Source organism: Schistocerca serialis, chromosome 4, assembly GCF_023864345.2.
Source record: "Schistocerca serialis cubense isolate TAMUIC-IGC-003099 chromosome 4, iqSchSeri2.2, whole genome shotgun sequence".
Classification (NCBI taxonomy): Eukaryota; Metazoa; Arthropoda; class Insecta; order Orthoptera; family Acrididae; genus Schistocerca; species Schistocerca serialis.
In genome coordinates this window covers 16,776,335-16,800,088 of record NC_064641.1, presented here as the reverse complement: position 1 = coordinate 16,800,088, position 23,754 = coordinate 16,776,335, and the positions used below count along the sequence as shown (strand labels likewise).

Genomic DNA, 23,754 nt, shown 5'->3' with positions numbered 1-23,754 from the left:
TTCTTTCAGGAGTGCTAGTTCTGCAAGGTTCGCAGGAGAGCTTCTGTAAAGTTTGGAAGGTAGCAGACGAGGTACTGGCAGAAGTAAAGCTGTGAGTACCGGACGTGAGTCGTGCTTCGGTAGCTCAGTTGGTAGAGCACTTGCCCGCGAAAGGCAAAGGTCCCGAGTTCGAGTCTCGGTCGGGCACACAGTTTTAATCTGCCAGGAAGTTTCATATCAGCGCACACTCCGCTGCAGAGTGAAAATCTCATTCTGGAAACATCCGCCAGGCTGTGGCTAAGCCATGTCTCCGCAATATCCTTTCTTTCAGGAGTGCTAGTTCTGCAAGGTTCGCAGGAGAGCTTCTGTAAAGTATGGAAGGTAGGAGCGAGGTACTGGCAGAAGTACAGCTGTGAGTACCGGACGTGAGTCGTGCTTCGGTAGCTCAGTTGGTAGAGCACTTGCCCGCGAAAGGCAAAGGTCCCGAGTTCGAGTCTCGGTCGGGCACACAGTTTTAATCTGCCAGGAAGTTTCATATCAGCGCACACTCCGCTGCAGAGTGAAAATCTCATTCTGGAAACATCCCCCAGGCTGTGGCTAAGCCATGTCTCTGCAATATCCTTTCTTTCAGGAGTGCTAGTTCTGCAAGGTTCGCAGGAGAGCTTCTGTAAAGTTTGGAAGGTAGGAGACGAGGTACTGGCAGAAGTAAAGCTGTGAGTACCGGACGTGAGTCGTGCTTCGGTAGCTCAGTTGGTAAAACACTTGCCCGCGAAAGGCAAAGGTCCCGAGTTCGAGTCTCGGTCGGGCACACAGTTTTAATCTGCCAGGAAGTTTCATATCAGCGCACACTCCGCTGCAGAGTGAAAATCTCATTCTGGAAACATCCCCCAGGCTGTGGCTAAGCCATGTCTCCGCAATATCCTTTCTTTCAGCAGTGCTAGTTCTGCAAGGTTCGCAGGAGAGCTTCTGTAAAGTTTGGAAGGTAGGAGACGAGGTACTGGCAGAAGTAAAGCTGTGAGTACCGGACGTGAATCCTGCATTGGTAGCTCGGTTGGTAGAGCACTTGCCCGCGAAAGGCAAAGGTCCCGAGTTCGAGTCTCGGTCGGGCACACAGTTTTAATCTGCCAGGAAGTTTCATATCAGCGCACACTCCGCTGCAAAGTGAAAATCTCATTCTGGAAACATCCCCCAGGCTGTGGCTAAGCCATGTCTCCGCAATATCCTTTCTTTCAGGAGTGCTAGTTCTGCAAGGTTCGCAGGAGAGCTTCTGTAAAGTTTGGAAGGTAGGAGACGAGGTACTGGCAGAAGTAAAGCTGTGAGTACCGGACGTGAGTCGTGCATCGGTAGCTCAGTTGGTAGAGCACTTGCCCGCGAAAGGCAAAGGTCCCGAGTTCGAGTCTCGGTCGGGCACACAGTTTTAATCTGCCTTGAAGTTTCATATCAGCGCACACTCCGCTGCAGAGTGAAATTCTCATTCTGGAAATATCCCCCAGGCTGTGGCTAAGCCATGTCTTCGCAATATCCTTTCTTTCAGGAGTGCTAGTTCTGCAAGGTTCGCAGGAGAGCTTCTGTAAAGTTTGGAAGGCAGGAGACGAGGTACTGGCAGAAGTAAAGCTGTGAGTACCGGACGTGAGTCGTGCTTCGGCAGCTCAGTTGGTAGAGCACTTGCCCGCGAAAGGCAAAGGTCCCGAGTTCGAGTCTCGGTCGGGCACACAGTTTTAATCTGCCAGGAAGTTTCATATCAGCGCACACTCCGCTGCAGAGTGAAAATCTCATTCTGGAAACATCCCCCAGGCTGTGGCTAAGCCATGTCTCCGCAATATCCTTTCTTTCAGGAGTGCTAGTTCTGCAAGGTTCGCAGGAGAGCTTCTGTAAAGTTTGGAAGGTAGGAGACGAGGTACTGGCAGAAGTAAAGCTGTGAGTACCGGACGTGAGTCGTGCTTCGGTAGCTCAGTTGGTAGAGCACTTGCCCGCGAAAGGCAAAGGTCCCGAGATCGAGTCTCGGTCGGGCACACAGTTTTAATCTGCCAGGAAGTTTCATATCAGCGCACACTCCGCTGCAGAGTGAAAATCTCATTCTGGAAACATCCCCCAGGCTGTGGCTAAGCCATGTCTCCGCAGTATCCTTTCTTTCAGGAGTGCTAGTTCTGCAAGGTTCGCAGGAGAGCTTCTGTAAAGTTTGGAAGGTAGGAGACGAGGTACTGGCAGAAGTAAAGCTGTGAGTACCGGACGTGAGTCGTGCTTCGGTAGCTCAGTTGGTAGAGCACTTGCCCGCGAAAGGCAAATGTCCCGAGTTCGAGTCTCGGTCGGGCACACAGTTTTAATCTGCCAGGAAGTTTCATATCAGCGCACACTCCGCTGCAGAGTGAAAATCTCATTCTGGAAACATCCCCTAGGCTGTGGCTAAGCCATGTCTCCGCAATATCCTTTCTTTCAGGAGTGCTAGTTCTGCAAGGTTCGCAGGAGAGCTTCTGTAAAGTTTGGAAGGTAGGAGACGAGGTACTGGCAGAAGTAAAGCTGTGAGTACCGAACGTGAGTCGTGCTTCGGTAGCTCAGTTGGTAGAGCACTTGCCCGCGAAAGGCAAAGGTCCCGAGTTCGAGTCTCGGTCGGGCACACAGTTTTAATCTGCCAGGAAGTTTCATATCAGCGCACACTCCGCTGCAGAGTGAAAATCTCATTCGGGAAACATCCCCCAGGCTGTGGCTAAGCCATGTCTCCGCAATATCCTTTCTTTCAGGAGTGCTAGTTCTGCAAGGTTCGCAGGAGAGCTTCTGTAAAGTTTGGAAGGTAGGAGACGAGGTACTGGCAGAAGTAAAGCTGTGAGTACCGGACGTGAGTCGTGCTTCGGTAGCTCAGTTGGTAGAGCACTTGCCCGCGAAAGGCAAAGGTCCCGAGTTCGAGTCTCGGTCGGGCACACAGTTTTAATCTGCCAGGAAGTTTCATATCAGCGCACACTCCGCTGCAGAGTGAAAATCTCATTCGGGAAACATCCCCCAGGCTGTGGCTAAGCCATGTCTCCGCAATATCCTTTCTTTCAGGAGTGCTAGTTCTGCAAGGTTCGCAGGAGAGCTTCTGTAAAGTTTGGAAGGTAGGAGACGAGGTACTGGCAGAAGTAAAGGTGTGAGTACCGGACGTGAGTCGTGCTTCGGTAGCTCAGTTGGTAGAGCACTTGCCCGCGAAAGGCAAAGGTCCCGAGTTCGAGTCTCGGTCGGGCACACAGTTTTAATCTGCCAGGAAGTTTCATATCAGCGCACACTCCGCTGCAGAGTGAAAATCTCATTCTGGAAACATCCCCCAGGCTGTGGCTAAGCCATGTCTCCGCAATATCCTTTCTTTCAGGAGTGCTAGTTCTGCAAGGTTCGCAGGAGAGCTTCTGTAAAGTTTGGAAGGTAGGAGACGAGGTACTGGCAGAAGTAAAGCTGTGAGTACCGGACGTGAGTCGTGCTTCGGTAGCTCAGTTGGTAGAGCACTTGCCCGCGAAAGGCAAAGGTCCCGAGTTCGAGTCTCGGTCGGGCACACAGTTTTAATCTGCCAGGAAGTTTCGTATCAGCGCACACTCCGCTGCAGAGTGAAAATCTCATTCTGGAAACATCCCCCAGGCTGTGGCTAAGCCATGTCTCTGCAATATCCTTTCTTTCAGGAGTGCTAGTTCTGCAAGGTTCGCAGGAGAGCTTCTGTAAAGTTTGGAAGGTAGGAGACGAGGTACTGGCAGAAGTAAAGCTGTGAGTACCGGACGTGAGTCGTGCTTCGGTAGCTCAGTTGGTAGAGCACTTGCCCGCGAAAGGCAAAGGTCCCGAGTTCGAGTCTCGGTCGGGCACACAGTTTTAATCTGCCAGGAAGTTTCATATCAGCGCACACTCCGCTGCAGAGTGAAAATCTCATTCTGGAAACATCCGCCAGGCTGTGGCTAAGCCATGTCTCCGCAATATCCTTTCTTTCAGGAGTGCTAGTTCTGCAAGGTTCGCAGGAGAGCTTCTGTAAAGTTTGGAAGGTAGGAGACGAGGTACTGGCAGAAGTAAAGCTGTGAGTACCGGACGTGAGTCGTGCTTCGGTAGCTCAGTTGGTAGAGCACTTGCCCGCAAAAGGCAAAGGTCCCGAGTTCGAGTCTCGGTCGGGCACACAGTTTTAATCTGCCAGGAAGTTTCATATCAGCGCACACTCCGCTGCAGAGTGAAAATCTCATTCTGGAAACATCCCCCAGGCTGTGGCTAAGCCATATCTCCGCAATATCCTTTCTTTCAGGAGTGCTAGTTCTGCAAGGTTCGCAGGAGAGCTTCTGTAAAGTTTGGAAGGTAGGAGACGACGTACTGGCAGAAGTAAAGCTGTGAGTACCGAACGTGAGTCGTTCTTCGGTAGCTCAGTTGGTAGAGCACTTGCCAGCGAAAGGCAAAGGTCCCGAGTTCGAGTCTCTTTCGGGCACACAGTTTTAATCTGCCTTGAAGTTTCATATCAGCGCACACTCCGCTGCAGAGTGAAAATCTCATTCTGGAAACATCCCCCAGGCTGTGGCTAAGCCATGTCTCCGCAATATCCTTTCTTTCAGGAGTGCTAGTTCTGCAAGGTTCGCAGGAGAGCTTCTGTAAAGTTTGGAAGGTAGGAGACGAGGTACTGGCAGAAGTAAAGCTGTGAGTACCGGACGTGAGTCGTGCTTCGGTAGCTCAGTTGGTAGAGCACTTGCCCGCGAAAGGCAAAGGTCCCGAGTTCGAGTCTCGGTCGGGCACACAGTTTTAATCTGCCAGGAAGTTTCATGTGTCATGTTGCTCTATATTGTTGTGAAATACCTGTTTTATTTCGACATCATCTAGCTGCTCCACAAATGTATTGAAGATGCCCTTGTAAACTGTAGAGTCTTCAGTCGTATCAAGGAAAACGGGGCCAACAATTCTGGAAGCTGACACCGTGCACCACACTCCAACCTTTTCATCATGCAGTGCTGTTTCGTGGACAATATGGGGGTTAACACCAGCCCTGCGTCTACTGTTTCGTGTTTTGGTGTAACCTGGAAGATGCAACCATGCCTCATCTGTAAACTAAGTTATGGAGAGGCTGTTGAATTAGAAACCCCTGATACCATCGACAGTAACGCATTCTTTTCTCATGATCTGTTTCTTGCATTCTTGCATCACGTGCACTCTGTGTGGTCGCAATGCCGATTTCATCGGAGCTCTCTGACATGTGCCATATGAAATGCCTTTCTCCTGGCTCAATCGATGCAACAATTTCCTTGGACAGAACTTCTCTGCACATTATCAATAGCATCTGCACTAGGTGGTGGTTTGTGTTTACAACTACAACAGTTTAGCTCGTCGGTTGTCAACAGCTTTTTTACAAATGATAAAATTGTTAGCTTTTCTGGAACATCGCGCATGCAGAATTTTCTCTGGAATGTCTGTCATGTCGTAAACAACAAGTTTGTCTTCCAGTATGTTTCCACAATAACAACTCGCTCTCGAAGTGTGTACTCCATGTTACTGCCAGTTAAAGACTGCGATCGAATCGCTAATTTGCTCGTTACTGTCACGCGACCCGAACTGTACACTCGCAGACTCCACAAACCGTGACCAACGAGACTACAAACGAAGTAACACGAGGCGAGAAAGCGCGGCGTTATACCGGACAAAGGACAACATGGGCAGGAACGACAGTCAACTTGGCACCAACGGGCAGTACTTCTGGTTCTCTCAGCGCTACTGAGATCATTAAAACAACTTCCCCGAATTTACGAGCTTTCCGAGGAAGTAGTTCAGATTTATACGAATCACCCTGTATTTCACGACTACATGCCCCCCCCCCCCCCCCCCACATCCGTTCCCAACCAAATTTCCGACCATCTCCCTCTCAGAAAACGAAATATGCCCCGATATTTATCCGTCTATCCGTCGCAACAGCTATTATTCTTGCATACCTATACCACAGTCCGCTGCTCGTGGTCTCGCGGTAGCGTTCTCGTTTCCCGAGGTTCGATTTCCGGCGGGGTCAGAGATTTTTCCTGCCTCGAGATGACTGGGTGTTGTTGTGTCGTCTTCATCATCATCATTCATCCCCATCACGGTCGGAGGAAGGCAATGGCAAACCACCTCCACTAGGACCTTGCCTAGTAAAGCGGTGCGGGCTCCCGCATCATCCCCTACGCTCCGTCACTAGGTATGGGATTTCATCATCAAGATCACCTCTACCACCCCATATAACGGACCCGCCTTCTCGCTTCCCTCTCTACCTTTCCCCGTCCCTTCTCCTCTTCATATTACAGTCATACCCACGCTTGATACTCCTCCTTGTCTGCGATCCCTCGTCCACTGCGTCCACTTCAGTACCTACTTTCCTCTCTACAGATACTAGCAAACGAACATTTATGCTTACAGCCGTACCCTACAATTTCTTCCTGGTTCAAGTTCTCCAGCTTTTTAGTGACGGTGCAGGTTACTTTTTAACATCTTTATCCGTCAGCAACGTCTTTTAAATATTTTTATTTTTTTATTTTTACGGTTCCGTGCGTCAACCTGTAAACACGGTAGTCCTATAGCCTTGCTTTGTCGGCCGTCTCTCTGTATGTCTGTCTATCTGTCCAACTGTCTAGAACAATTTTTCTCAGGAACAAGTAGAAATATCAAGTTCAAATTTACGTCACGTATTAAAGTCTGCAATCCCTTTGTGGAGTGAAAATTTAAAGCTTCTTAGTCAATGCAATCAAAAGTTAAGGCCATACATATTACGTACACTCCTGGAAATTGAAATAAGAACACCGTGAATTCATTGTCCCAGGAAGGGGAAACTTTATTGACACATTCCTGGGGTCAGATACATCACATGATCACACTTACAGAACCACAGGCACATAGACACAGGCAACAGAGCATGCACAATGTCGGCACTAGTACAGTGTATATCCACCTTTCGCAGCAATGCAGGCTGCTATTCTCCCATGGAGACGATCGTAGAGATGCTGGATGTAGTCCTGTGGAACGGCTTGCCATGCCATTTCCACCTGGCGCCTCAGTTGGACCAGCGTTCGTGCTGGACGTGCAGACCGCGTGAGACGACGCTTCATTCAGTCCCAAACATGCTCAATGGGGGACAGATCCGGAGATCTTGTTGGCCAGGGTAGCTGACTTACACCTTCTAGAGCACGTTGGGTGGCACGGGATACATGCGGACGTGCATTATCCTGTTGGAACAGCAAGTTCCCTTGCCGGTCTAGGAATGGTAGAACGATGGGTTCGATGACGGTTTGGATGTACCGTGCACTATTCAGTGTCCCCTCGACGATCACCAGTGGTGTACGGCCAGTGTAGGAGATCGCTCCCCACACCATGATGCCGGGTGTTGGCCCTGTGTGCCTCGGTCGTATGCAGTCCTGATTGTGGCGCTCACCTGCACGGCGCCAAACACGCATATGACCATCATTGGCACCAAGGCAGAAGCGACTCTCATCGCTGAAGACGACACGTCTCCATTCGTCCCTCCATTCACGCCTGTCGCGACACCACTGGAGGCGGGCTGCACGATGTTGGGGCGTGAGCGGAAGACGGCCTAACGGTGTGCGGGACCGTAGCCCAGCTTCATGGAGATGGTTGCGAATGGTCCTCGCCGATACCCCAGGAGCAACAGTGTCCCTAATTTGCTGGGAAGTGGCCGTGCGGTCCCCTACGGCACTGCGTAGGATCCTACGGTCTTGGCGTGCATCCGTGCGTCGCTGCGGTCCGGTCCCTGGTCGACGGGCACGTGCACCTTCCGCCGACCACTGGCGACATCATCGATGTACTGTGGAGACCTCACGCCCCACGTGTTGAGCAATTCGGCGGTACGTCCACCCGGCCTCCCGCATGCCCACTATACGCCCTCGCTCAAAGTCCGTCAACTGCACATACGGTTCACGTCCACGCTGTCGCGGCATGCTACCAGTGTTAAAGACTGCGATGGAGCTCCGTATGCCACGGCAAACTGGCTGACACTGACGGCGGCGGTGCACAAATGCTGCACAGCTAGCGCCATTCGACGGCCAACACCGCGGTTCCTGGTGTGTCCGCTGTGCCGTGCGTGTGATCATTGCTTGTACAGCCCTCTCGCAGTGTCCGGAGCAAGTATGGTGGGTCTGACACACCGGTGTCAATGTGTTCTTTTTTCCATTTCCAGGAGTGTATATAGTAACAAATAGACCGGAACTTTTCGACTCCGTGAATGTAGAAGAGGGTATCAGTGATCATAAGTCAGTGGTTGCATCAATGACTACAAGTGTAATAAGAAATGCCAAGAAAGGAAGGAAAATATATTTGCTTAACAAGAGTGATAGGGCACAAATCGCAGAATATCTGAGTGACCACCATCAAACGTTCATTTCTGAGGAAGAGGATGTGGAACAAAAATGGAAAAAATTCAGAAACATCGTCCAGTACGCCTTAGATAAGTTCGTACCGACTAAGGTCCAAAGCGAGGGGAAAGATCCACCGTGGTATAACAATCATGTACGAAAGGTACTACGGAAACAAAGAAAGCTTCATCATAGGTTTAAGAGTAGTCGAATCATAGCTGATAAGGAAAAGCTGAACGAAGCGAAAAAGAGCGTAAAGAGAGCAATGAGAGAAGCATTCAACGAATTCGAACATAAAACATTGGCAAACAATCTAAACAAGAACCCTAAAAAGTTTTGGTCATATGTAAAATCGGTAAGCGGATCTAAATCCCCTATTCAGTCACTCGTTGACCACGATGGCACCGAAACAGAGGACGACCGAAGAAAGGCAGAAATACTGAATTCAGTGTTCCGAAACTGTTTCACTGCGGAAAATCGTAACACGGTCCCTGACTTCAGCCGTCGCACGGACGCCAAAATGGAAAATATTGAAATAAACGATATCGGAATTGAAAAACAACTGCTATCACTTAGTAGCGGAAAAGCATCCGGACCAGACGAGATACCCTTAAGATTCTACAGTGATTATGCTAAAGAACTTGCCCCCTTTCTATCAGCAATTTATCGTAGATCGCTGGAAGAACGTAAAGTACCTAGCGACTGGAAGAAAGCGCAGGTCGTTCCCATTTTCAAGAAGGGTCATAATTCAGATGCGAATAATTATAGGCCTATTTCGCTTACGTCAATCTGTTGTAGAATAATGGAACATGTTTTGTGTTCTCGTATTATGACGTTCTTAGATAATACAAATCTCCTTCATCATAACCAACATGGATTCCGCAAACAGAGATCATGTGAAACTCAGCTCGCCCTATTTGCCCAAGAAATTCACAGTGCCGTAGACACTGGCGAGCAGATTGATGCCGTATTCCTGGACTTCAGGAAGGCATTTGATACGGTTCCGCACTTACGTTTAGTGAAAAAAATACGAGCTTACGGAATATCGGACCAGGTTTGTGATTGGATTCAGGATTTCCTAGAAGAAAGAACACAACATGTCATTCTTAACGGTTCAAAATCTGCAGATGTAGAGGTAATTTCGGGAGTACCGCAGGGAAGCGTGATAGGACCTTTATTTCCAGTTTCAGGACCTTTATTGTTTACAATATACATAAATGACTTAGTTGACAACATCGGTAGCTCCGTGAGGCTATTTGCAGATGACACGGTTGTCTACAAGAAAGTAGCAACATCAGAAGACTCGTACGTACTCCAGGAGGACCTGCAGAGGATTAATGCATGGTGCGACAGCTGGCAGCTTTCCCTAAACGTAGATAAATGTAATATAATGCGCATACATAGGGGCAGAAATCCATTCCAGTACGATTATGCCATAGGTGGTAAATCATTGGAAGCGGTAACGACCGTAAAATACTTAGGAGTTACTATCCGGAGTGATCTGAAGTGGAATGATCACATAAAACAAATAGTGGGAAAAGCAGGCGCCAGGTTGAGATTCATAGGAAGAATTCTAAGAAAATGTGACTCATCGACGAAAGAAGTAGCTTACAAAACGCTTGTTCGTCCGATTCTTGAGTATTGCTCATCAGTATGGGACCCTTACCAGGTTGGATTAATAGAAGAGATAGACATGATCCAGCGAAAAGCAGCGCGATTCGTCATGGGGACATTTAGTCAGCGCGAGAGCGTTACGGAGATGCTGAACAAGCTCCAGTGGCGGACACTTCAAGAAAGGCGTTACGCAATACGGAGAGGTTTATTATCGAAATTACGAGAGAGCACATTCCGGGAAGAGATGGGCAACATATTACTACCGCCCACATATATCTCGCGTAATGATCACAACGAAAAGATCCGAGAAATTAGAGCAAATACGGAGACTTACAAGCAGTCGTTCTTCCCACGCACAATTCGTGAATGGAACAGGGAAGGGGGGATCAGATAGTGGTACAATAAGTACACTCCGCCACACACCGTAAGGTGGCTCGCGGAGTATAGATGTAGATGTAGATGTAGATGTATTTTGATACTCGAAAACTCCCCCTTCCGAACGTATAGGGATTTCCCGTTGGCCTGTTGACCTAGAACAGCGAAATTTGGTAAGAAGCAAGGTTTTGCAGTACAAGCAATGAAAAAAAATCAAAAAATTGTTAATGTGTAATCATCTATCTCGAACAAAAATTTTTGTCGTTTTTTATCCATCTGTCCGTCTGTTGCCGGCCGGGGTGGCCGAGCGGTTCTAGCCGCTACAGCCTGGAACCGCGCGACCGCTACGGTCGCAGGTTCGAATCCAGCCTCGGGCATGGATGTGTGTGATGTCCTTAGGTTAGTTAGGTTTAAGTAGTTCTAAGTTCTAGGGGACTGATGACCTCAGAAGTTAAGTCCCACAGTGCTCAGAGCCATTTGAACCATTTTGTCCGTCTGTTAGGACGCCTCTTTCTCCTGAACAGGTTGGTGTATCATATTCAAATTTATTTCACTGACTAATTGTAAGATCTATCGTTTCTTGGATCCGTAAATGATTTAAGCTTCTAAGTCAATGCAGTCAAAAGATTCGACCATTCATGTCACATGTTTTGATACTGGCAAATTCATTCATCAAAGCCTATAAAGTACTTCTTGTTACTGTTGAATCACGTAATTTAGCAAGAATTTAGATTTCACAGTACAAGTAAAGTAAAAAAAAGTCTCAAAATTTTAAAAGTGTAATTATATTACATAAAAATTTTCTTTTCGCAATTATAACATAAATTCCATTCGTCATCCATCAGAATCATAATACACGAACACTACTGCATGCAAACATAAAATGTAAGTTGTACTTCTGTTTTATAAGTAAATAAATTATAAGTAAATAATTATAAGTAAATAAAACATATTTTATTACATCTTCTGTATCTACATATATGATATGAAGACCCCTGTTCGCTTCTCTTTGTATGTCCGTGGTAGAATGAGCAACTACTGTTGAGGTTTCGGCATGGTCTCAGAATTCCTGAGACTCATATATGGTATGGCGGACAAGGTGTGCAGCAATCAGCGGTTGTTTGCAGATGATGCTGTGGTGTACGGTATGGTGTCGAACTTGAGTGACTATAGAAGGATACGAGATGATTTTGACAAAATTTCTGCTTGGTATCATGAATGGCAGTTGGCTCTAAATGAAGAAAAATAAGTTAATGCGGATGAATAGAAAAAAAACTGTAATGTTCGGATACAGAATTAGAAGTGTCCTGCTTGAGACTGTTACTTCGCTTAAATATCTGGGCGTAGGGCTGCAGCCGGTACTGGGAGATGAAGGAGCTAGCACAGGATGCAGTAACAAGGAGAGCTGCATCAAACCAGTCTCAGGACTGAAGAGCACAACAACAACAACAACAACAACAGCGTTGCCAAGCGATATGAAGTCGAATGAGTACTTGAGGATAGTGGAAGGGAAGGTGAATGGTCTACTTCGGTTTATTGGGCTAATTCCAGGAAAGTATCGTTCATTTGTAAAGGAGACTGCATATAGGATGCTAGTGCAACCTATTCTTGAGTACTGCTCGAATGTTTGAGACCCATAAAAGGTCGGCTTAAAGGAAGGTGTCCAAGCAATTCAGAGGCGAGTTGCTAGGTTTGTTTGTTACCTATAGCATCGAACAACACGCAAGTTGCTTCGGGAACTCAAAAGGGAATGCCTGAAGGGAAGGCAACGTTCTTTTCGAGGGAGACTACTGAGGAAATTTAGAGGGCCAGCATTTTATCTGATTGCAGAACAATTCTGTTGCCTGCAACATACATTGTGCGTGAGGGCCACAAAGATAAGATACGATAAATTAGGGTTTATACGGAGGCATATAGCTGCTCTTTTTTCCTCTCGTTCTATTTGGGAGTGGAAGAGGAAAGGAATTGACTAGTAGTGGCACAGGATATCCTCCGCCAAGCACCGTAATGCGGATTGTGGGGTATCGATATAGAAGTAAAAAAATGTTTTGCTATTTATTCACGGTATATAGTTTCGATCTTACGCATATTTTAGACTTTTCAGCTATTCGTACCGCTGGCAGACCATTCCCCATCATATGGGGCGAGGAGAATGAAACAATGAATCTTTTTTGTTCTGCAGACCATTTTTCCTAAGACACAGTGCGTCACTGAAAAGAACCAGAAAAGACATCTTAAAACCACCAGAAGTTGTTATTTTAACAATTTTTACTGTTTTCTACTAGTTTCGGTCTCAAGCGATCATCATGTTGCCAAAAATTATCAACATAACATGAGGGAGTGGTTCACTGACATCAAAAGTATAGCGAGAACACAGAAGCTCCTATACCAGCGGTTCTCAGCCTGGAGGTAATAGCTCCCTGAGGGCTAAAATGAAATTTTCTGAGGGATAAAAAGTAAAGCATTTGATTCTTTTTCAGCCACGAAACTAAATTACTTTCAAAAGATCATTACTATTATCACAACTTTGTAGGACTCTAATATTGATTATATAAGTCACCAAGAATCACTTTTTTTCAATTAGTAGTACCAATGTGGTGGACATTACAGGTTCCTCATGTGGTCTACCCACTACACACGTATGTTGTGCTTTGTCCTGTACATCACTGATGATAAAAGAGAGACATATACGTAACCAAAGATAAATATTTGAAGAAAATGTCTTCTCCAATTTATAGGTAGAAACTGCAGTAATCCAGAAACTGCTTCATAACTCGCTTTGAAACAGATAAATGAATTAATTGACAACATAACAAGCCAGTAACTATAAGTTGTGCACTATAGTGTTGTGCACGGTTTTATTATTATTTTTTTATAAGAGTGGTTAGATACAAAGCATTAGCAGCCTGAAGTTGTCCAAATCTGCCAGTTCTGAAGTAAGGAACACAGCAATGAAGTGATTTACGAACAGTAAGTATGGTGCACACATCTGAACCTGTTTGATTTCAAAGGGGTTGCAGCGTGCAGGTCAAACAAGTGCCGCAGTGGAAAGCGGTAATGGAGGGGAAGCATGCTTTGTAACAAGTGTCTACACTCACTGTGGACGGTTAGTTTTCCTTTTCTGAGAAGGATTTGTACTGCACCACGAATTCCTCACACATGCACACACAAACACACATACACAAACTAAATATAATTCATCTTTTATCATTTTAAAAATAAAAGTGTTCCCAGAAAAGTCTTTCATTCTACACTTTAGTTAGGCGCTAAAGTTGGTGGTAAGGTTGGGTGTGGGGGAGGGGGAGGGGGCAACAGATGGTAGGTCTTGGGGATGGTGGTACTAGCTAATGTTTGATTCCACTAAGAAAGGTTAGAAATCTACATCTACATCCACACTCCGCAAGCCACCTGACGGTGTGTGGCGGAGGGTACCTTGAGTACCTACATCGGTTCTCCCCTCTATTCCAGTCTCTTATTGCTCGTGGAAAGAAAGATTGTCGGTATGCCTCTGTGTGGGCTCTAATCTCTCTGATTTTATCCTCATGGTCTCTTCACGAGTTATACGCAAGAGGGAGCAATATACTGCTTCACTCCTCGGTGAAGGTATGTTCTCGAAACTTCAATAAAAGCCCGTACCGAGCTACTAAGCGTCTCTCTTAAAGAGTCTTCCACTGGAGTTTATCTATCATCTACGTAACGCTTTCGCGATTACTAAATGATCCTGTAACGAAGCGCGCTGCTCTCCGTTGGATCTTCTCTATCTCTTCTATCAACCCTCTCTGGTACGGATCCCACACTGGTGAGCAGTATTCAAGCAGTGGTCGAACAAGTGTACTGTAACCTACTTCCTTTGTTTCGGATTACATTTCCTTAGGATTCTTCCAATGAATCTCAGTCTGGCATCTGCTTTACCGACGATTAATTTTATATGGCCATTCCATTTTAAATCACTCCTAATGCCTACTCCCAGATAATTTTTGGAATTAACTGTTTCCAGTTGCTGACCTGTTATATTGTAGCTAAATGATAAAGGATCTTTCTTTCTTTCTATGTTTTCGCAGCGTATTACACTCGTCTGCATTGAGATTCAATTGACACTATCTGCACCATGCGTCAATTCGTTGCAGACCCTCCTGCATTTCAGTACAATTTTCCATTGTTACAACCTCTCGATATACTACAGCATCATCTGCAAAAAGCCTCAGTGAACTTCCGATGTTATCCACAAGATCATTTATACAGATTGTGAATAGCAACGGTCCTACAACACACCCCTGCGGCACACCTGAAATCACTCTTACTTCAGAAGACTTCTCTCCATTGAGAATGACATGCTGCGTTCTGTTATCTAGGAACTCTTCAAACCAATCACACAATTGGTCTGATAGTCCATATGCTCTTACTTTGTTCATTAAACGACATGCTGCGTTCTGTTATCTAGGAACTCTTCAAACCAATCACACAATTGGTCTGATAGTCCATATGCTCTTACTTTGTTCATTAAACGACTGTGGGGAATTGTACTGAACGCCTTGCGGAAGTCAAGAAACACGGCATCTACCTGGGAACCCGTGTCTATGGCCCTCTGGGTCTCGTGGACGAATAGCGCGAGCTGGGTTTCACACGATCGTCTTTTTCGAAACCCATGCTGATTCCTACGGAGTAGATTTCTAGACTTCAGAAAAGTCATTATACTCGAACATAATACGTGTTCCAAAATTCTACAACTGATCGACGTTAGAGGTATAGGTCTATAGTTCTGCACATCTGTTGGACGACCCTTCTTGAATACGGGGATGACCTGTGCCCTTTTTCAATCCTTTGGAACGCTGCGCTCTTCTAGAGACCTACAGTACACCGCTGCAAGAGGGGGGCAAGTTCCTTCGCGTACTCTGTGTAAAATCGAACTGGTATCCCATCAGGTACAGCGGCCTTTCCTCTTTTGAGCGATTTTAGTTGTTTTTCTATCCCTCTGTCATCTATTTCGATATCTACCATTTTGTCATCTGTGCGAGAATCTAGAGAAGGAACTACAGTGCAGTCTTCCTCTGTGAAACAGCTTTGGAAAAAGACATTTAGTATTTCGGCCTTTAGTCTGTCACAGAGTGTCTGGACATTTTGTTTTGATCCATCTACCGCTTTGACGTAAGACCAAAATTTCTAAGGATTTTCTGCCAAATCAGTACATACAACTTTACTTTCGAATTCGTTGAACGCCTCACGCGTAGCCCTCCTCACACTACATTTTGCTTCGTGTAATTTTTGTTTGTCTGCAAGGCTTTGGCTATGTTTACGTTTGCTGTGAAGTTCCCTTTGCTTCCGCAGCAGTTTTCTAACTCGGTTGTCGTACCACGGTGGCTCTTTTCCATCTCTTACGATCTTGATTTGCATATACTTATCTAATGCATATTGTACGACGGTCTTGTACTTTTCCACTAATCCTCAACACTGTATGTACAGACAAAACTTTTGTGTTGGGCCGTCAAGTACTCTGAAATATGCCCCAAGCGAAGCATAAAGGCTTACAGCAGGGTTGTCCAACCCAGCAGCTCCATGAGCCATGGTGCCCGTGATATGTTCTCCTGGCACCCTTCATAAAAAAATTTAAACACCGACATTTTCTGTTATTAAAACAAATTTCAGAACAACACATTTTATTACACAAATCTGTACTCGTTACTACCCTGAACAAACATTAGACTTTAGACCGCAGTTTTGGAATAGAAGACAGTCACTTTAGTCTCAACAAAACTATCCAACAAACAACAAGTTCTTTCTTTATATTGTTGTTTCTAGCGATAGCATCTTCCTGTACAATGTTTTTGCCACTACCCGGTATAAATTGAGAGCCTGTGAGTTTGTGATAGCTAATTCTTAATAAAGTATGGGTTAAAGACGAAGAACCTACAATTCTAACAGCGATTAGGAGGAGCAATATTGTTTTCTCGAATTAAGAGGAAAACCCATGTATTTATTGTGCTAAGGTTGTGTGTTTGTTCCCAAGAAAAATAATGTAGAATGTCGCTTTCGTTAAATCACGCGGACTTCAGCGCTCACTTCCCTGTTAATTCTGAATTACGAAAATATAAAGTCAGAGACTTGACATCTAAATTGGTCTCTTACGAAGTCTGTTGTGTTTTAGCGAAAAAAAAAAGCCTTTCAGTTATAAGTAGTTAAAGATGCAATGCTCAGTATCACGGAATCTCTGTTAGACAGTCACAAAGATAAATTTGCGCTTGGAACAGATTTCTAAAAATTTAGAATCTCAGTTATATCAGGACCTGAAAGAGTATATTATTCACTTCTGTCTGATGGAAGCACAGATATTTCCGATATAGGGGAGTCGTTTGTTTTTTAGGATGGTCTTTCATAATTTTATGTTAAGAAGGAGTTTGTAAAAGTGTTGCCACTTCATGAGCGTGAGACATATTTAATACATTCCTGAAAGTTGAGAAGGTAGCAAGTCACCTGCCTAAACTTATTGCTGTATCAACAGATGGGTTGCCCTCAATGACTCGAATGAACAATGGATTTCTTGCTGCTTATGCTAAGGATGATTCCTCGCCAGAATTTCTTGTAACTCGTGTAGAGAAACTACACTCAATGAGCGATAAAATTCTTTCGAGCTTCCAGCAGCAGCGAGCGGTTTAAAATCCACGAGCTTTCGGTCCAGTACTCCTCGACCACTGTCAAGTGTTGACATTCTTTTGTTGCTTTTGTCGTCCTGCATATAGCCGCACTGCCTTCTGTGATGCCACATTTTCATTTATGACCAGCGTCAAGAGAATATCAATCCAGCCTGACAGACGCACATTTAGATGATGCATTAAGAACAGCTCGTAGCAGGTAGACATCAGATGTTTCTGAACTTACAGCGATTATGTAGTACTAAATTTCACGTTAATTATGTAAGTTGCAAATCCAAGATATTTTAATTATAATTCTTTGAAATACTATTATAGTACTATACGTTTGTGTTAGTAGCAATTACAGCAGAAATGCTAAAACAGCGACTATGTTGACGGCAGCAAAAGCATCACCTTAGGCATAAGTTAAATGTGCCAAAACAGTAAACACATAAGAAAGGTGGACAGCACTGCTGTACACCGTTGTTCAATTTTTTGACATCACATGAACAACTTATGAGTGCCCATTATATAACGCGAAAGCAGCTCCGAATAACTGTCGGAAAGCCGGTAAACATTGGAAAGCCACAAAATTGTGAAGGCCACAAAATTGTTTACCAGTATTCATTTCAGGCTTCAGAAGGTTCTTGCCATAAGCGATTTAAGGAAATCACGGAGAAGGTAAATTCGGATGGCTGGAGGGGCCTTGAACGATCGCTGTCCTGAAGATCGCTCCAGCCCATAACACACCACCACGTTGATCGGTCCACCGTCGCCGCATACCGTTCACTTCTAAGTATGAACCCAACCCCGCCCGGTTAGCCGGGCGTTCTAACACACTGCTTTCCAGGCGGGAAGGCGTTCCGGTCCCCGGCACGAATCCGCCTAGCGGATTAGTGTATATCGCTCCCTCCTCCGTATATCTCGCGAAGAGACCATGAGGATAAAATCAGACGGATTAGAGCCCACACGGAGGCACACTGAGAATCTTTCTTTCCACGAACGAGACTGGAATAGAAGGGGGAACCGATAGAGGTACTCAAGGTACCCTCGGCCACACACCGTCAGGTGGCTTGCGGAGTATGGATGTAGATGTAGATGATAGCTAAGTGCCACGGCCGGCACCAGAACTATATAAGCAAAGTGGTGAAGAGAAATCCCTTAAAAGACACGAACAGTGCAATTGAAGTACGTGTGTAAAGGAGTGAAAGAACTACAAGTGTGTAGTGGTCGGGCTCATTACCCGGAATTTGACATTTCTTCGGACAATTCGACCTAGGAGGCAACATGAAGAAACTTAACAATTTTTTCTTATTGATAAATGTCTAGATAATTATTCGACTCTCATACCGAAGATTCATTTGAAAAGTGTTTAACACTAACGGACAAAAGAAGATTTACGCTCTTCGTTTATTAGTTTTTATAATAGTTTCCTTTCGCTGTTCTCATGTCCTGGTGATAAGAAGTATAAGCGAAGTGCTCTGTAATTCCAAGTGAAATTCTGCTAAATAATGAAAACAACTTCTCAGACAATAAGATTTTCGCATTTACGATACCATGGACACCAGCTCCTGTAATTTTGGAAGATTTTTATTGATTTAATTTTGTATGGAGAATTTAGATGGAGGCGATGATCTTCACTAGGGCGCTGCTCGACAATAGAGGTACGTGAATGTGTTCATCTCTTTCCCTTCGTGGCCGCCAGCGTCAGTTTCAATATCTAGGTCATATTTGCCGCGACATTCAGAACCTGCAGTCTTTCTTTTGATTTAATTACGAAGCCCGATTATTTTCTTTCTCAGATGAATAAATGCATTTTAACCACAATTCTTTTTCGCAGGCCAGGGGGAATGATAGTACTTAGAATGTACGTGCCTCTATTCCGATCCTACGTTCGCATGCAGCTGAATGTGTACCGCCGTAACTATTCTCATGAAGCATTTCCCTTACAGTATTAATTCTTATTTTGAACGACTCACACGCGAGTGTACGTGTCTTATTTTGTGTAGTCCGTCGTAAGTATTGCTTAATTTAGTTTAGTTTGGTTATGTCATGTTCCGTAGATCATTTTCGCGATTATTTTATCGATACGATGTGGAACAAGTCAGGTTACAATATACTACATGTACACACATGAATTGTTCTAACATTAGTATTACTGAAATTTTTAGTTCTACACAGGCAACTACATTTAGAGGTACTTCTTTTTTACCAGTTCAGAACAGAAACTCGTCCATGAAATAAAAGGAGTTGTCCAAAAGAAATGATTTTAAGCTAGATTTAAAACTTGATCTGCTACCTGCCAGACACTTTATGTTATAGGGAAAATGATCAAAGATTTTTGTTGCTGAATTAATGTACTCCTTTTTGAGCAACTGACAGCTTCAATAACGGATAGGAAAGGTCATTTTTTTCTTTAGTGTTGTACGTATGAACATCGCTGTCCTCACGAACTGAGTGGATTATTTATAACGAATTTCATTAGCGAATATATGTAATCTGATGGTGCAGTTAAAATACCTAACTCCTTGAACAGGTGCCCACATGACGTCCTTGGGTGAACACCACTAATTATTCTCACTGCTCTCTTTTCTGCAATCAATACTTCATGTCTAAGTGGTGAGTTACCCCAGAAAACTATTCCATGAGACATTATTGAGTGGAAATATGCAACATACGTTAGGAGGCTGATCTGTTAATTACCAAGACTAGCGATTATACGAAGAGCGAAAGAAGTTGAACTTAATTACTTGAGAAGCCCAGTAATATGCTTCTTCCAGTTGAAGCTGTCATCAATGTGAAGACCCAAATATTTGGAGAAATCTGCCCTCTTAGCTCAGCCCTGTTCATATGCTGCATCAATTGTCGGTATGACTCTGTTTGGTGTACAGAACTGGATACAGTGGGCTTTTTCAAAATTAAGGGAGAGTCAATCTTCTGAGAACCACTTAATAATTCTTTGAAAGACATACTTAACACTATTTTCAACTGCTTTTCCTGCAGTGTCATCAGCAAAAAGTACTAGTTCCGCTTCCTAAATGTTAAGTGAGAGATCTTTCACATGAATAAGGAACAGTAGATGACCCAAAATTGAACCCTGTGGGACTCCTTTTGTGATAACTCCCCATTCATTAGAATTTACCACCCTCCCAACATTATTTGTGTAATTCAGCACAACTTTCTGCTTTATGTTCGTTAAGTATGATTCAAACTAGCTGTGTGTATAGCCTTCAATTCCATAAAACCTGAGTTTTTCTAAGAGTGTGACATGATCTACACAGTCAAATCCCATGGAAAGATCACAAAAAACACCAACTGGCGATAATTTGATATTTAGAGCTCGTACTATTTTATGGGTAAATGTGTAGATAGCATTCTCAGTCGAGTAAACTTTCCACAATCTGAACTGTGACATGCTGAGTAAATTATTTTCACTCAAATGTGAGACTACTCTTGAATACATAACTTTTTCGAATAATTTAGAAAATGAAGTCAGCAATGCGATTGGTCTATAATTATTTACGTCACTCTTGTCCTCTTTCTTATGAAGAGATTTGACAATTGCGCATTTCAATCTGTGTGGAAAAATTCCCTGTGACAGCGAAGCATTACATATATCGCTAAGGACTCCACTTATTAAATTAGAACAGCACTTCAAAATTCTGTTAGACACTCCATCAACACCACATGAGTTCATGTTTTTCAGAATATTTATAATTCCCTTAATTTCAGTGGTGGATGATGGTGCTATTTCTAAAGGCCTAAAGTCTTGGGGAGTGACATTTTAACATATTTTTTTGCTTCTTCAACTTAACCCTTTTACCCTATTTTTGCTGCTACATTCAGAAAGTGATTGTTCAAAATACTTGCAACTTGCGAATTATAACTCAAAAGATCATCATTAAGCTTTATTGCTATGGTATGCTGTGCACTGTGAGGCTGACCAGTCTTCCGATTGACAATATTACATTTAGTTTTAATCTTATTATCCGCATTATTAATTTCTGTCAGAACATTACGTCATCACATTATTTTTAGTATTCAGTGGCTTAGTTTCCACAATGGACCTTGACCTTTGTCGCAACGACGCTTCACACGAAATATTTATTACGCGGCATTCATACTAACTCTCATTTCAAAATTATGAGCCCAGCTGACTAGGTTTTTAACAACTGAACATGGCGGTTACACGTCACTCTTTACACCTACTCAAGTGTCACTTAGAACTGACTACTAAAATGGATGGGTTAAGAACCCCTCATCGACCATTGTACGCCATTCTTTTCGACTCTCTACGTACAGTCACTGTTCTATCACTTGGGAACTCCTGAGTGATTACTTCAACTGATTTCGTTGGACTGTTGAGGATTACACTCTGCAATGCTCTATAGTCCCAGTTCGTCAGTACACGAGGTCTGATGAAGTCTGTCTGATCTCGGTTTTAGCTGTGGCGGTCCCTTCATGTTTCCACTTCACAGTCGCATCATCAGCACTCAACATGGGCCTGATGGATTTGCTGTTCAGGTGACAGCCAGTGAATAGTCCGCCGTCGAAGTCACTGGGCTCTCCCGACAGTCCAATTCTGCTGTTCTTTCTTCCCTACTGACAACGCAGTACTCCCCGGCTCGTTTTATAATGGCGCGTCAGCCTCTCGTGACATCTAATGGTCGATTCCGCTTTACAGAAGGGGGTCCTGATAGTTCAGATAGTGTACTTCTGAGGAACTAATAGTGCTTCTTCGATCGTGTGCTCTCAAAATTTTAACAGTATACTTCTCTACGATCCAAAGCACCTCCCAAGCAGCGTCTGCGACTGAACTTGGACGAAAAACCTCGTAATCGAGCAGTAATGCTTTTCTCCACCTACTGATGTGCAACGTCTTTCATTTCACGTACCATCAGCGCCAGGTAGGGCAGGGAAGACATGGAAATTCCAGCAACGGCGTACTCGACACCCGTTGCGATCTGGCGGAGGCAGGTGGGGTGCAGCTCGATGCTCTGCAGGTTTGCCATGCCCATACCGGCGACGGCGCTGAACTGCATCAGCATGGTCGCCATCACGATGGCTGCACCCGCGATGTGTTCTGTGCAGGAAGAGAAGTTTTGTGTGTTCAGTTCTGAGAGAGATATATACGTTCACCTGCCAATAACGGAGAGAGCTAACATATTAACCTCTTCGTCATTCCCTTGGACAGCGATTAAACAGGAACATCACACCCTTACTCTAGTACACTGGAAGACACATTATGTACGCCACATGTCTGTGAAATTTGCAAACTTTGTTTCAGCAGTTTCGTTTTTAGCTTTTTGTGTTGCTGTAGTTCGGATGCAGACATGTAAATCCAGCCTGGCACAGACACACATAGGTGTTAAGGAACAGCTGAGAACTATATCCAGGTTGTAATTCATGATATGGGCAACTCTTTTGACCCTTTACTTCCTTTTTTTCTACAGTTTCCAGACGTACATTCATAATTTAATGATAACAATTGAAATTTAATATGTGTGGATTTCTTAATCAAATTTGAAATCTAAGATTCCTTTTTTTTAATTAAATGTTTGGATTCTTTTCTTGATATAATAATCCCATTTTAACCCAATTTGAAATACTCCAATTTTTTTCTACATTTACATTATATTCTGTCAGTGTTATTAGCAGTCATAGTGTTACACTTTGCAGCAGACTCTTTACTATAAAAGTTTAAGTTAAAGCAGATGCACCATTTCACTTCTTCTCCATTTCTACTTCAACTGTTTCTGCTTTTTCTAAGTGTAACTACAGTTATTTAATCCTGTCAATAGCTCCAAACAGTCAGTATAAGGAAATAAAAGGTACCATAATTATCTTAAAATAAATAGTATGTTCATTGAACTATGGAGTTAATTTATAAGTATTCAACATAGAATTTTTTATTATCTTTGTATCGCAACACATCAAACAGTTTAACAAATTGTAGCAATAATGACTGGAAGATACTATCTTTAAATGTATATCTGACAAGTATTTGGTATATCATGAATAAATAAACCTATGATCGAATAATATAGGAATAATATAAATTCTGCAGAGATTCTACAGCATTTTCAGTATTTTAGATTAGGTACAAAAGCACTAATCATAACATTTATCTCTTGTAAACGTATTATCCAGTTCTTTAATATGTGATCACATTTTTTTGTTTCAGCACACACATTGATAATGTGTCTCTATAAACCTAACAACCTAGCGTGATACAACATATAATGTACATTTGCATCTTAAAACAATAAATTATATTTCTATTAAGAAATATACCCTAAAATAAATTGGGTTCCAATTCTGAGATGTTATCTGATAAAGTTTATTGATTTTGAGTATGCTTCTCAGATAATTATTATAACAAGTTCAGTGGTGTAGTCCTTATTTTCAAACAGATGCATATTACAAGAAAACTACATCTTCTTATATGTGGGCATTCATCCTTGGTTACTAACAAAATAGTGCTTAACTTGTAAAATAGAGTAACTGTTGTTCCTCTCTTCTATCTGAATTTCATACTGTTTCTTAAATAACCATTTTATGTATAACTATAATAAGCATTGTCAACAGCTTACAGCAGAAATAAATTATAATTATTTGATTTTGTACATTTTCCAAGCAAGAGCTTTTGGATTGAATCCATGATTCTGGACTTGAGTTTAATTATGAGCTGTGGATGGTCTCCACTTTCAGAACGGATTGTATTTTGTAGCTGTATATAGTGCTTGCACCAAACAGTTACTTTAACCAATGTCATGTTCCTCTGGTAATGTATTCGGAAATCATATGGCTGATTATGGTAAATCGGGCTGGTAATTCGCCTTTGTCAGTTC

At 43.7% G+C, this 23,754-nt stretch overlaps 2 protein-coding genes and 1 non-coding gene across 4 annotated transcripts in view; 1 reads left to right on the top strand and 2 right to left on the bottom strand.

Moving 5' to 3' along the window:
• The window catches only part of LOC126473439 (solute carrier family 22 member 7-like), a 555,641-nt gene that overhangs the window by 385,159 nt on the left and 146,728 nt on the right, over positions 1–23,754 (bottom strand). The window lies entirely within an intron of this gene.
• Positions 1–23,754, bottom strand: part of LOC126473440 (solute carrier family 22 member 13-like) — a 68,371-nt gene that overhangs the window by 5,527 nt on the left and 39,090 nt on the right. The window contains exon 4 of the mRNA XM_050100487.1: positions 21,799–21,986. Within this exon, the coding sequence (XP_049956444.1) occupies positions 21,799–21,986 (188 nt within the window). The remainder of the gene's footprint in view (positions 1–21,798; positions 21,987–23,754) is intronic.
• Positions 4,025–4,099, top strand: Trnal-caa (transfer RNA leucine (anticodon CAA)). The gene has a single exon. It is a non-coding gene; the product is annotated as a tRNA-Leu (tRNA).